The following is a 14,920-nucleotide window of genomic DNA, read 5'->3' on the forward strand; positions in this document are numbered from 1 at the left end:
CACTCTCGTCTCTTTCTCTCCATATCCGCCGCCGCCCCACGCCCCAGGGGAGGGGGGAGCTATTTCAACCGTGGTATCATCCTCCCTTCCCAACCAGTGTGCTTTTTTTTTGTCTTGCTCTTCCACAGGGAAAAAAACAACCACACCCCTCTCTTCTTCGGCCCTTTCTTGCCCCCTCTCGCCTCCCGCCCATTCTCCTTTGGCCGTACCCCTCCCTCACTTTTTGTCTTGCCCGCAGATTAAGATGGGCCCAAAACGGCCTCGTGGAGGAGTATCGCAAACGCACGTGAAAAAACAAGACTGGGAAACAATAAAGGCAGGAAACAAGAGCAGGAACTCCGTGGGTAGCGATCGTAGAGCGAACAGTGTGGAAAAAAAAAGTCTTTTGACAATGACCCCGGCCCCGGCACCTCCGGAAACCCCGTATTGTGTGATCTCGGGATGGCTCTCTGTATGGTATCATCCCAACCCAACAAACAAAAAAAGGAAAATAGAGGAAATTCCCAAGATGAGATAAACGCCGAGTGATGCATAGTTGTAACAATGAGGGACCGGAAAAACAAGGAAAAGCGCCGCTCGCCCCCTTTTCCTCTCTCCCCATAACGACCGTGTTGTATGCCTAGCTGGTGAGGCGTTCGTTCGTACAGTGATGACGGTTTAAGGAAGAAAGAAAGAAAACACATGATTATCAACGTCGATGGGGTTCGTCTTCGTTGTCGTCGTGTCGTGTCCGTGTCGGTTTTAATCGGGGTTGGCAATGTAAAGACGGCCACCGGTAAGGGTCGAGGTGCGTTCGTCGACGCTGCCCCTCCTCCGGAGATCGTCGGCGCCCTTGACGCTCTTCTCGCGGGTGACGGTGGAGTGCATGAGCGACTTGCTGGCCAGGCGCGCGGCGTTGCTGCCCAGCTCGCCCAGGTTGTCGGCGCGCTCGGCGCTGCTCCCGGAGCCGGTCGTCATGGCCTTGCCGCTCGCGTTGTCGCCGAGGGTGGCGTCCTCCTCGGGGGTCTTCTCCTCGACGAGGCTGCCGCTGCGCTCGGGGGTGTCGCCGGGGCTCCAGCGGCGGCCGTTCTGGCTGCCGAGCCCGCCCGAGGACCTGTAGCTCGGGCCGCGGCGGCTCGCGGTGCTGCTGCGGCCGCTGCTGCCGGTGCGGCGGTGGTGCATGCGGGGGTCGTCGTCATCGCTGCTCTCGGCCTCGACTTCGGTGGCGCTCAGGCGCATGGGCACGCCGCCGACGCCGACGTGGTGCTCGCCCGGGGCGTAGCCGACGACGGCGGGCTTGCCGTGGTGGCGGATCTTGGCGGCGACCTTGCCGGTGGCGCTGATGCCGGTGCTCGTCCTGCCCGAGGAGGGGGCGAGGCCGGACGAGGTGCGCTGTCCACCAATGACCTCGAGGGTGGCCCGCATCTTGGCGGCGCGCTGCTGGGCGAGCAGGCGGGGGTCTTCGTACTGGGCGCGGTCGCACCAGACGGTGGCCTTTTGCTTGCGGAGGAGGGCGACATAGCCGGTCGGCTGGGGGGTAGAGCCGCCGCCGGAGCGGGACGAGGTCGAGCGGCGGAGGTCGGTGGTGGGCGAGGTGCGGTAGGCGGCGGGCGGCGGCACGCTGGAGGCGGTGCTGAAGGTGTTCACCGAGGGGGAGCGGCGGGTGTGTTGTTGCGGGTGGCTCGCCTGGGCGTGGGGGTGAGCGTGAGCGTGTGCATGTGAGAGGTGCATCGGTGTCGGGCTCTGAATGCCGCCGAGCGGAAAGGTATTTGAGGATGTTGTGCGTGTGCGGGAGTGCGAGTAGATGGCTGAGGAGTCCAGGTGCTGCTGGCGCCGGCTCGCCGACGGATCCAGCATGGCGGGCAGATGTGTGTGTGTAGATGTGTGGGAATGGTTGTGAGAGATAATCAGGCAGACAGACTATTTGCTGCTGCTGATGAAGATGGCGTCGTCGTCAGTAGGAGGAGGACTGTCGACGTCGCTGCTACGGCTACTGGTGCTGATGCTTCTGCTGCTGCTCGTACCGCTGGCAATGCTGGTACTGGTATTGGCACCGCTTCCTTCCTGGGCGGTCCAATTCGAATATTGGTGATGTGTCGCCCTTTAGGAGGGGAATGGGAAGGAAGAAAGGGTGGTATCGTGGGGGAGGGGAGGGGAGTAAATGAGGTGCAGGCGGAAGAAGCTCTCGTCAGTACGAAAAAAAAGAGGTTTCGGGTCGGGCAGAGAGGAGATTATCTATCAGGTCGGGTCGGAGTCGGCGACGAGTAAGGTTCGCGGGTCGACGGGGCGAAATGATGGGGGGGGGAGGGGGGTGTATAGTAGAAGAGGGTGAGAGCAGGGAAAGGGGGTGTGTGTGAAGAGAGGGGGGGTGTTTGTTTGCTCTCAGCTCCCAGCTATGATCAAGGGGGGGGGCTGTCAGGGGGGGGCCCGGTGCTGTGGTGCTGGTGCTGGTGCTGGTGCTGATGCTGGTGCACTGTCGCTGTGTCGCCGCTGGAAATGCGCAATGGCAGCAGCAGGAACAGCGTCAAGCAAGCCGAGGGGGCCTGTGAGCTGTGGGCTGCGGACTGTGGACTGGGACTGTGGACTATGATGTGAGCGAGTGGAGGTCCCTGGTCGGGAAAGCCGAGAGCGACGAGGCCAAGGCAGCAGGGCCAAGCAAGGCAAGGCAAGGGAACAGAAGAGAAGGGTGAATTGGCCTGCCGTCTGTGTGTTGTGTGTATCTGGATCTGGCTGTCTGTGTGTCTCTCTCGATGGCTGGTCTCCGGCGACGAGGAGAAGAAGAAGAAGAAGAAGACGAGGAAGACAAGCCAAGCCACGGCCTGAAGAGAGGAGAGAGATCGATCCGGCAGCACGGGGATGGTGTCGCTCGCTTGCTGCGTCTTTTTTTTTTCTTCGATGTTTCTTTTTTTCGGTTCCTTTCTCGGTTTTCACTAGCACTATTTGCTGCTATTCCGTTCGGCGGATGTTTAAATGTTTTCCCCTTTTCAAACTAGCCTTAGCGTAGGCTTTCTCTGTCTCTGTCTCTGCCTCTGTTTCTCTCATACACTGCACTACAATCTCACACACAGACTCTCTCACTCTATTAGGGTGGGCGTGGGTGTGGGTGTGCGAAAAGTGAAAGTGAAAGTGAAATAGCAGTGGCCGCGCTAGTCAAGGGCCAGCAGAACAATAATAAACGACTCGAAGGGTTGAAGAAATAAAAAAAGACAACAAGGCCTCCCAAAACGGATTGGGTGACGGGAGAATGAGCTGAGAGGAAGGGTTCGAACGAGGAGGATTAAAGGGCCCCCCCGGACGAAATGGGCGTGCGGGAGGGGGTCTCGGGTTTCTATTTTGTTCGTGTCCGTCGTCGCCGCGCTTAAAGGCACACTGCGGGACCCCCTTCTGTGCTTTTGGTGGAGCACACTCTCGATGATATGGAAGAGTCGGCCCAAAAACACCCCTAGTCGCCAAACGTGCGGGAAGAAGGGCCCAGCGATTGTCAACACTATCTCTGCGGTGCCGGGGCGCCGTGGATGGTGGTGTGCCGAGAGGGATGATGCCGGGACGAGGCGCGTTTCGTCGATAGTGCGAGCTGCCGGGGGAGAGACGGCGAGACAAGAGAAGAGGTGACCGAGTTGAGAGGGATAGAGACCGTGAGAGAGTGCAGCCGTGTAGTGAGGGCCAGTGGGCGGCCACAGAGACGGGGAGGAACAATAAACAACACACACACACGCACACACAGTACGCTCACTCACTACTCACTACTCGCCCACGAGAAGGGGTGTGTGTATGTGTGTGGGCGTCGTTGATGAATGTTTATTGTTTGTTGTGTGATTGATCCAAACCAAGATAAGGCAGAGCGACGCTGCAGGTCTGAGGTGAGTACCTGAGATGGGCCAGACTAGACTGGGCCGAGTAGCATCTGCTTCCAGTCGTGAGGGGGTGCGGGATGGACGCCGAGGTGGGTGGTGGGAATGGGCAACAAGAGCGAGCGAGAGTGAGTGGGCGAGCCGGGGGGGTTCAAGTAATAAGCAACGACGGCGACGACGACCCGATACGGCGGGATTGGGGACGGCAAGGCGCCAGAATGATCCAGGACGGCGTTAGCAAGCAGAACAAACCATTGCAAAGCAAGGCAAGGCATCGGCTCCGGCATGAGCTGGGGATGCAATGCCATGTGATGCGATGCGCTGCGCTGCACTGCGATGCGATGAGCCGGGAGTGGTAATAAGCAATTGGCAACCAGCAACAAGCAACACGTCAATACTTTGATAATCACGCAGACCGATGGGGGTTCCGGCCGAACCAGATCGAAACGGGGGTCCAGATACCGGTAGGTAGACAAACCATGAGCCACGGCTGACTGACTGATACAACACAACACTGAGATGGAAAAGAGACAGAGCCAGAACAGAGAACAGAACAGGACGGACGGCATTGTGACGCCTCCAACAAGTGCCGCTAGGACAGGGCTGCCGAGGAGGGGTGCTACACCACATCGACTCACTCTCACATTGTATTGCTACCGCGGCCATGTAACACGCATCGTCATGTATTGTGTAGCAGTGTATGTATGCATCGTCGCTCTCGTCCATCCATCGTCATGCACCACCTATCGCAACCTGTCTTTCTGTCTCTGGCGCCGCGGGTATGTAGGCCGACAACTGCAAGTGAGATGAGATCCCACGATTCCTTGCCCTCTCACTCACTCACAAATACACACGTTCTCTATCGCTCACTCGCTCGCTTGCTCCCACACTCACGCTCTCAATGCGCGAAACCAGAGACATACAGACAGACACAAATACACACATTCACAGACAGCCGCCGGCCGAATTGATTTGAGTGGGCAAAACGTGGGCCGCCCAGCACACACACAAGCACCACCACCACTAGCACCACCGCCAGCGCCAGCGCCGACAGGGACAAGAGCCACGGACCAGGACCGGGGCAGACTTGGGCAGACTGGACATGGACAGGCCAAGAACAACGTGACAAGGATGACAAGGACCCCGGCTCAACGTTGCATTGGCCCGGGGGGGAGGCAGCTCTGTTGCGGCGCTGCTTAGTGTCCCCTCCCATGCATGCCTGTCTCCCCTCTCTCGCGCTCTCTCTGTTTCTCTCGCTCCCTCTCTCTCACACAACACGTTCGCTTGGCCCTGTGTGCTCTGTCTGCCTGTCCGTTCGTCGGCCCCCCCAGTCACTCACTCTTTGCTCTCGTTCGCTCCCATCCACTCGCTTGCTCCTCTGGGTATGTGTTTCGCAGCCGTGTGCTCGCGCCGTCCCCTCCCATTGGCTCGCTGCCGCCGCAGTCTCCCTCTCTTCCTCTCTCTTTCTCTCTCTCACACACACACACTGACACTGACACTCATCACTCTCACTCCCTCACTCGACAAAACATCAACATCTCGCGTCTTGGGGAACCTTGGAGGCCGGCCCTGTCGTCCTTGGCCCACCATCGAATAGTGCATGCCCGTAGTGTGCAGTACCCGTCTGTCCTTGCATGATGGCATGGGCAATTCGCTCTTCTCGGTTGCCTTGCCCATTGCCCATGGCCCGTTGCCCACTTCTTGGTCTCCGCCCCCCCTCCTCCACTCTCGCTGTACAGCCTGCGGCGGCGCTGTCGTCGTCGTCGTCTCCCGGCTGGCGTACTCTCACCACTGACCTGACACCGGGAATGGAATCACGCACCTTGCTCGCTACCTCCCCATGCTCCCCTCTCTCCACTCGGATGCCTCTTCTCAACTGACACTGACATGCTGCACGTAAACGCCCGCCCTGGCCCGAGCTTCCGGGCTACAGCACCGCACCGCACTACACTATGGAGAGTATGGATACCATGACACCAATGTACTCCGTACCCCCTTTGCCGGATATGTCACCATCATCATGGCTTGAATACCGTTACCTCTCTGGCCCTTCCAAGTCTGCAACTAACCCTTCAAACATCCCCCCTCCCAAGCGCCATCTTCAGCAAACCAGACCGAGCAAGTTGTAGCGTCGTGTACAGTCACCCCCCCAATCCAAATCTCGATCGATCTTCCCACCCCTAATCCGCCGAAGAAATCCCACCAACGCGCTAACCCGTCCAGCCGTTGTCCCTCCCTCCCCTCGTGTGCGTGGCGTCGGTTCCGTAACAGGTTGAGGCCCCCGGGGACGCGGGACAATCATCGGTTGGCTTCCCGCTCCTGGGCCAATCAGCGCCGGCGCTGTCGAGGTTGATGTAATCGCTCCCTCTCCCCCCCTCCCATCCATCGCCGCAAAAGTGGCCGACGCTACGGGATACCGGTACCAGCCCAAGGGCGGGCTCTCCCAGGACGGACCAGGACATCGTTCCCAGTGTTCTCTAGAGGCTCCAGCAGCTGGGTCCGCCCGCCTCGCGCCGTCCGTTAGGGGAGGCCCCCAAAAAGGGAGGTGACGGCAATATCCCAGCCCATTGCGCGTATCACACAAACTGTTTTGTTCCAAGGCAGCAGGCGGTGGTGGTAGAGCCGATCACTGATCCTCGCAGCGTCAGATGCAATGCAATAATGATCTCCAGGGCCTTTTTTTCTTCTTTTCTTCTTTCTGCCTGTCCCTCTTCCTGTTATTCTCCTGCCCTTTTTCCCTCGCTTCGCTTGCCGCCCCTCCCCAGTCCATCCCGTCCCCTGTCTATCCTCTAAACGCCCACCCCCCCTAGTAATTACTCCGTAGTCTTTGCCTCATTCCTTTACCTGTTTCCCTGTTTTTTTGGGGTCCATGAGATCGGAATCTGCATGCTTCGTGCGCCGCGGGGTTTGCGTCGAGTTTAACCTGCTTTTCCTGGACGTCTCTCCCCTCCCACCCCTGCGAAATCCTTCGGTGACACCAAAACCCATCCCTTGCCTCGATATTGCTCGCCTCGGTCAGAGGGCGAACCCGCATCAATCGACTGCCGAGCGGCACGGTGAAGGTGAAGAGAGGAGGGGGGAGGTGTGTCTAGGTCTAGTCTAGCAGCCGGCTTCCAACGCCAGCGCCAGCTCGGTGCAACGTCTAACGGGGACATGTCCGTAGTGTTTGCCACGCAGGGGCCAATGGAGAACTACACTACGTGCACTTACGGGCTACAGCGGGGGGGCAGGAATGGGATTTTGTGATTGTGATTGTGATGTAAGATGCGGCAACCGCCCGCGCCGGGGGGACACCTAGGGGGAGATGCCGGCCGTCATCCGTGCAAGAGAGAACTGATGACAACAATGGGGTACAGACAGGCGGCCGCCGTTTCGTGCTGCCGTTCCTCTGATCTGATCTCAACCTCAGATCATGTTTATGTTTGGCGCAGCCGGGGCAGATGGCCAAGGGGCACTTTTGCAGCGCGAACTTTTGTGCTCCTACCTACCTACCTACCTCGGCGTGCCCTTTTTCGGGCGGGTATGGGAAATTAGGGAACGTGAGCCAAGGGGAGGAGGGGGGCATTTTCGGTTTGATATGGCCCGTCTAAATGCCAAGGGAAAATTGTGCCCAGGAAAGAAAAGGGACTGGAGAGGTCTCACGCTGGCTCCCGGTCCTTTTGTTTTCCGTGTAAGTAATGCGGAGGGAGAGAGGGTAATACACACACAAAGGGAAAAAAAACCAATACAAAAAAGTACCGTGCCTAGGCTGGCGAGGAGGAACGCATCCATCACCGATAGGGGCCCCAAATATGTGGACGGGCCGTATCACTGCAGCGCCGCCAATGCAAGTCAAGACTTCGTTATCACAACCTCAAATCATCACAAGTGGCCGCCAGCAGGCAGACCGCCAGACCCTCTCTAGCGTCCTCTTGCTTCTTCCGTCCTTTTCGTCCAAAGCCAGCGAGTTTGCTTCCATCGCGGCCTGTCCCAAAACGGCCCCCATCCTTCCTCCCCGTGATGGCGAGCTTGCGGCTGTTCATCCCGAGTCGACATCCGAACGGCATGTGGTACCACGCCCATAAGCCTCAGCCCATCTCGACATGCAAGTCTCTCGCCTTACGTGCATGCACTCCACAAAGCGTGGGAAAAGCATGCATGGGGGGGGGGGGGGGGGGGGGGGGGGCACCTCGAAGCGGCTTACCGACTCCGAATCCGCCGCGGCGCCGCCGCCTCTGGCGTCCCCCATCCCATCCCTTCCCTTCCTTCTCCAGGGAGGGGGTCCACAGAGCCTCACAGGAGTTGCATATGTGGATATATATTGAGTGTGTGTTTTTTACGGCGAGAGTCCAGTCCAAGACCGGCCTAATTATTATCGCAGGAATGGGTACGGATATACGCGGATGACTGTGCTGGCTCTGCCCTGCTCCGAAGCGGACTGAACCAACAAGGCCCCCCCACCCGCCAAGAAGCCACGATCCGGCCGTGCTCCGAGGTTTTGGTCCATCAAGCCTCTTGGCCCTCCGGGCTTGACACCGTTTCGGACGGCACAGTATTCCCGCATACAAAAAACACATCCCAATGCTCCGATGTTTTCCATCATCCATCCATCCCGGTCCTGTTTTCTGTGCAGAGCTTTCTGCAGGGTAACCCTCCCCTCTGGAGCCCATAACACAGGAAGACGACCCTCTGACGTGTGATGCCGTGTTGATCCCGCCCTTCTCTTCCAAGGACTGGACGAATATCATCCTCCTGTTAAGATCGGGGGTGGTTTTTCGTCCGTCATGACATGTCTCTCCAGCAAAAGCACCCACCATTCCAAGGCTTGCCGCCCCAGAACTCGGACGTGGCGGCTCGACGGAGGGGCTCTACCGGGCAGCGCGTTCGGTCGGTTCGCCTACGCCCCCCCAAACATGGGGTAGGGCCCGAGATGTCGCAGGGGGGGGATCTGAGAGACACACATCTGTAGTACCGGTAGTGTGTCTGTATGTCTGTGGTTTATGCCCGGTTATCAATCTCACAGGCCACATTTTGCCGTGCAGCCGCCCAACAGGATTACACGTCGTGCAAGCATGGAGGGCGGGCAGGCAGGCATTTGACGGGGCACGGCAGAGACGGAATTTCGAAATCCCCATCTCGTTGTGCGCTCCACGTGCAATGGTCAATTTTCCCTCTGGGACCCCCCTTGGAATGGAGAGATATGAGGTCAAGACAAGGACAGAAACTTGGCATTTTCGTACCCCGAACCAGACTCGACAAATCATAACGCGCGCTCCTGGTATTGGCCCTGCCCACGTTTTTGTTCTCTCCTACTCTCCCCGGAGGGCGGCTCTGCAGGCTCTGCACGCTGTGCTGGCCTTGCCCTGCGGGTAAGGTCCCCTTGTACTCCGTAGAGATGAGGTCAGACGGGTGTGAGTTGTTCGCAGACCACCACTGCCGGCTATTGTCAACCCATGCCCCGCCCACGGCTGAACCACCATCGTACCAACTCCCGCCCTCGTGATGTCCGGACCAGACGGTTTCTTTACGCCCTCTCATGTTGCACTGTCTCTTTGGCCGCAAACCCTCACGAGACGGGGTGTGCTCGCGGACAAAACCCAGTCTTTCCCCCCAACGGCTCAACCGGGTTTCGCAATGACATTTCGTTCTGTCAGACACGGCAGCTGCTTCAATGCACAGGTCAACCAACAACAGGTTGCGGCGTGGTGGCACAGGCCAGGCAAGTCTTACAGACGACACATAACGGAGGGGCACAGCCTGCAGCAGACCGCTGTCCCCTCCCCCCGGCCGTGGCCAGATCAGACAGGCGACAAGACGACCAGGGTGTGGGCGAGTGTTTGAACCAGGTTTTGTCTTCTGTGACACTGCAGTAGTTGGTTCAGCAGAGCAAGCCAAAGAGCAGCAGCACGCCCCCCCGGGGGGAGAACGGACATGGACTCTACGGCGCGCGTTTTCTTCTACTTTGTGCTTTGATTTGCTGCACAGCACGGCCCTGTAAACTGCGAGCAGAATCTGGGGAAATAGAGGCGGCAGGTCGCCTTTGCGTCGACGATCAATGCGGCCGTTTTTTTAATGGTTGACGGAAACCAACGCCCCGGCCCAGCCTAGCCCAGCCCAGCAGAACTACAAAGAGAAGGATGCTGCTTCTTCTGCAGAGGGCAGCTGAGCTGCGAGTGCACGGAACACGTACCCTGGGAGCCCAAAAGGCCTGTACCTGTATGGTAGCTGAGATTCTGCCTCCATCGTGGACGAGACTCCGTCCAGAAGCAGATGCGGTAAATTAGATGGGATGGGGGTCAGATGAGACAAGACCTGACTCGTCCCATCCCAGATGCGTGCGGAACACTGTTGAGAGGAAATAAACGCCTCAGGTCATGTTCCCCCCCTCCTTTGAGGGAATCCCACGATAACCTCCTCTTCTGCCCTCTCTGCCCTCCCTCCCCCCCGGACCCCGGCTGCATTCCAGTCAAGTCCACCCTGTAAGTGCCAGGGACGAGGCACCATCGGGCGAGCTAGGGAATGATGCCATGCCCCGGGCTAGAGACCGGAGGTCTTACTGGTCCGGGGAGGGGACAGAATCTCTGCCCGCCGAGGCGGACTGGCAGCCAGGTAAGCTGCGATAGGATGCCACGCTATGCCCATGCCGTGCATGCTATTCGTCCCGCGCTAGCGAAACGACCATTCGCGGGCATTCTTTTCGTGCCCTCTCCCAGTCTCCGTGTCTCTCTGCTCCGGCTGCTAAGAGCGGGTTTGCAGCTTGCCGAGTCGTGGAGCTCTCCACCGAGAGGAACTCAAAGACGATAGCTACAGCTCCCCTCGCCCCCTCGTCGCCGCCGCTATCTGGCCGCTAACTAGGACAAGCGCAGTTGTCTCATCGCTTGACCCGGCGTTGGGTTTCGAGCAGAGAAGCGCGGCCACTCCACCAGTCACACATGTTTCGTCCTATCTCGAAATTATCCCTACGTGCAGTCAAGTCAAGTCAAGTCGAGTCTCGCTGTCATCGATTCTTCTCGACGAGACGCGCAAGCCGCCTGCCCCCCACCCACGAGAAAAAAAGGAATCAAGAAGGGGAAAAAAAGACCCTGGCCCGGCTGAGATGGGAACCCGGCCAGCGCTCTTCTGTCTTTGCGCCACCGCCACTATGCACGCCTGCTGGGAGAATCTGCCGCCTCTTCTTCGGTGTAAGCGCGCCGCATCCAATAGTCCCCTCCCCCGACGTTGCATTTCCCAGCTCTCCGTCCGCTTCGTCCTGGGAGATGCCGCCACGAGGCCCGAGGGCTGAAGAGGCTGCCGCATGTCTCACCGCGGGAAAGTCCAGAGAGAGAAAGGGTGAGGGTGAAAGAATGCCGGACGTGGCAGAGCCGGCCCAATCGCTTAAGCTTGTCTCGCCGGTAGTGATCTCCATGCCAGCGAGGGTTTGATTTCTTTGATGGCACCGTACCAAGGGAACGCTGCCAAGATGGGGCAGGTATGGCGCAAAAGCAAGGGTTGGCATGGTCAAGTTGTTTTCTACTGCATGGGGACATCTAGAGACGCAGGACAGCTCTGTCGAGGCTTTTGGGCTCTTGAGCTTCCCAAGAGCCACGTCGAAGCGAGCCGAGCCTGGCCCATTTCCCAAAATGCAATGCGGCCTTGGCCATGGCCCTGATGTCTAAGTCGGCAGATAGTTTCTCCCACTCAAGGCTCGTCTTGGCGGAGCCGGTGCCCGAAGAGGTTGCGCCCACGAAAGCAGCACGCATGCCGAGCCAACGCAGCCCAGCTGAAGCGACTGTCAAATAGCAGCGCTGGAACTCTGCATTTGGCATTGTTTCTTTTTCTTTTCTTCTTTGCCTTTCACCTATTGAATGATGACCAGTGCATAGCAAAGTCCAGGTACTTGGTTGGGAGAAACTCTCCCCCAGCTCCGGCGTGATGCGCGAACTACGCTAGACATCGCCGGGAACCTGTTTCCATTGATCTTCTCCGCATGTACATGGTGCGCGCGCGCGCCCGGCGCAAGATGCCGCATCAGATCATGTCGAGAGCTCCCGAAAGCCAATCCGTGAGCGGACCCTCGGGGGGGATCCTATCTCCATCACATCCCCGTCATTGGCACCAAACTATTGAATTTGGGCACATTGGCGGTCAAACTTCTCTCCGACGTATCATTCTCCTCTCGCCCCGTGCCGTGCCCTCTCGAATACTTGTCCAGGAACACAACTCGGCCACGATGCTACGTGCTTTTTGCCGCGGGCTGGTTCGATGAAAACATGAATGGACGGCTCAGAGTGTGGTAGGCAGCACGTCATGACAATGCTCAAGGGGGCTACAATGCAGGGGAAACGGGAAGGGGAAAGCAAAAGGTGGTTCATCCTGCGCTGCTCTCCACCAAAGCCCCCCGGTGCCCATCGTGAAGGGAAGCAGAAGGTGGTAGACGGCACGTCATGGCAAGTGTCAGAGGGCTATAATGGCACCTTGCTATCGCCCATCTCGTAGCCCAAGTCCCTCGCCCTGGGTCGCAAAACAAGAATCGGGACCTGGACCTTGAAAACCACCCAGCAGCTTCCCGGGTCTATATCGCAGGCGATATAGGACAGGGCGGGCCGACTGCACACCGCGAATCGTTAGAGCTCCAGTGCACCAACGAAAGGCGTCCGCTCTCGGCGCCAACCGGCCACTCCCCTCCGTCGCATCTCTGTCTGCCATTAAGGCGTTCCAAGGATACCGCTCCCCGCATCCAGCGTGCCATTCGTGGCCGCGAATACATTGAGTAATTATCATGAACAGCTATAGTTAGGGAACAAGTGCCGCAATGGGCTCCCGACATCGATGACGTCCCAAACCGTCTAGACTGCTTACACCCCTCTCCCGAGGCATCTCGTCGCACGTACCAGGCGAAATCTCTCTCAGACTTGTGCTGGCTTGCTAGCCCTCCGCACCAGCGATCCAAAAGTCGACGCTGACAGCAACTACCGCCACAACCTTAATCCCTCCCCCCCTGGTCTCCTCCCACGGACAGAGCGCGAGAGGTTGGGGGCCGCCATCACGCCAATGCCCCCCGCAAAACCGGCGCCGCGCACGCGTTTTGGCATCTTTGACTAATTTTTTTTTATTCTGGGCCTTCTCTGCGGATCTTGCCTCGGACGTGGCTCTCTCACTCCCACCTGAACGGCTAGACGCTTGGGTTTCGACTAACACGGCAGGACGATGGCGTCCGCAGCCTTCGCTGCCGCACCTTATGCGCCAGTCTTGTTCCTTTCGTCCTTGCAGAGAATAGGTCGGAGAATAGGTCGGGGAATCCCTTTGATGCAGCCTCAAGCGTAAACACACATACAACACATACCATGTACAACAAACACACAACACACGACTGTTTTGACGCAGCGCTGACTGGCGCGTCTCTGGATCCCTGCGAAACATCGCTGGACCGTGCAGTGCCCTGCGGTGTCGAGGTAAGCAGCAATAGCGTACTAGAAGCTCGTCGGGGTGCCTGATGGGCACTGCAGGGACTGTCATGGCCCGATGCAGTCCAGCGCAGCCCAAAGTGTGCCCTGTGGCCGGCCAAAGGGGACTCGATGCAGGCCGCTGACTGCGTACATGGGCTCATTGTCGAGAGGCCCTCACCTCACGACAGCGGCGGCCGGTGATAGGACGTCGCGGGCAGCTCCCCGGGCATTTCCCTCCGTAGCTTTCCAGCTGCGTGGTCTTGATTGAACCTTGCTAGCACGCCCGCATGCTCGCGTGGGCGGCATGTCCGGATGTGGCAGCTACTTGCACGTAAACCCCCCCGGCCGACACAGTCGCGCCGCGGATAAGGTTGTTCATGTGAGCCCAGAAGCGACAAGGGTGCGCTCGCGATGCCGGAAAAGGTAGGAAGCGTGGGACAATGGCCCGATGTGCGAGGTAGATGAGCATGCTTAAAGCCATGATGGCGAGGGCATGGAGGAAGCGCCGTAGTCATGGCCATGCAGCGAAATCTGGCAAAAGGTCAAACAAGCACAAGCTCTCCTCTCCGCCCCTCGGCGTCCCTATCTGATTGTGGATAGCCTGGTGGCGAGGTACCATCGGGCCTGGGCAGTCTGATATGGGTTCGGTGAGGGGGGGGCTGGCTAACGTTGCATTAGTCTAAAGTTCTGTCAAAAGTGCGCAACCCGCACCCCCACCGCCCAAAATGTGTGAATAGCTTCGCTTTTTTGCAACCGGGGGGTCGCGTCTGCATAAACGCTCCCCCTTGCGCAATGCCAGGGGTGCGTTTCCTTGGTTTTCTGTCTCTCCCGCTCAATCAGGATAAACACCACCTGCCTGCATGTCCTAGTTCTGGCTCAAACCGTGCCGAAAAAACCACCTCCCGTCTCGCGGCCTACGCCCGTTTCCTCTCTCGTCCGGAACATTGAAAACTTGATTTTTTCGGGCCTCCCAAGAGCTCGGCAAGTGTGCCCCAGACAAACTCGCTGCTTCCAAGCGTTTCCAGCAAGCATGCGCCGTGAAGCGGACGCTAGGGGGAGGACTCGCTCCGGGGGTCCGGGGCAGAGCCTCCTAGTAGTTTCTTCTTGCTGCGAGAGGTTGCTGTGAGAACCTCCGATCTGCCATCTAGATTCCGATCCCGTCGAGCTTCGTTCGTGCCCACTCCGGCGTCCCTTGGGAAAGGCCCCCGGGGGGGAAGGGGATCCGCCATGGCTGGCGCGCGTTGCGCATGGAACCCTGTTTTCCCATTCTCGGCCGTGAACCGAGAGAAAGAAAAAAAACCTCCCTGTCGGTTTGAGGTAGATTCCGCAACTCAAAGAACAGGATGGATAATGAGCTTGTCATCGGAATCCCGTGGAACCGGAACGAGCAGGAAGAAGAAATGGGACGATGCATGCAGCGGTCAAGGCGCGCCTTGATTATTCAACGCTCACCAAACCGTGGCATCATCATGCCGCCCATTTTCGGCCGGGTGTGCCCAATTTTCTCGGCGGGCGCTAGTGGGCTCACATTTACCTCCGGAGACTTAGTAAGGGTTATGTCTCGCGCCGGCCGGGACCCCTCCCCCCTCGGTGGGTTTTTGCCCTCCCAAGTCATTCGGACCTTCACGGTGCATCGTCTACTAATATTTCCTGTTCCGGAGGCAATCTTCGTGAAACCTCTTGCAC

General features: G+C 58.5%; 1 protein-coding gene across 1 annotated transcript; it reads right to left on the reverse strand.

The window, feature by feature from the left end:
• Positions 1-741: 741 nt before the first annotated feature.
• On the reverse strand, positions 742-1,836 carry EsH8_III_000248 (uncharacterized protein; the record flags this gene model as incomplete). The annotated part of the gene is made up of 1 exon (XM_083261973.1): positions 742-1,836. One exon carries the CDS (start codon positions 1,834-1,836, stop codon positions 742-744), a length of 1,095 nt encoding a protein of 364 aa, XP_083122460.1.
• Positions 1,837-14,920: the final 13,084 nt, after the last annotated feature.

This window comes from Colletotrichum jinshuiense, chromosome 3 (assembly GCF_051148585.1).
Source record: "Colletotrichum jinshuiense chromosome 3, complete sequence".
NCBI lineage: Eukaryota > Fungi > Ascomycota > Sordariomycetes > Glomerellales > Glomerellaceae > Colletotrichum > Colletotrichum jinshuiense.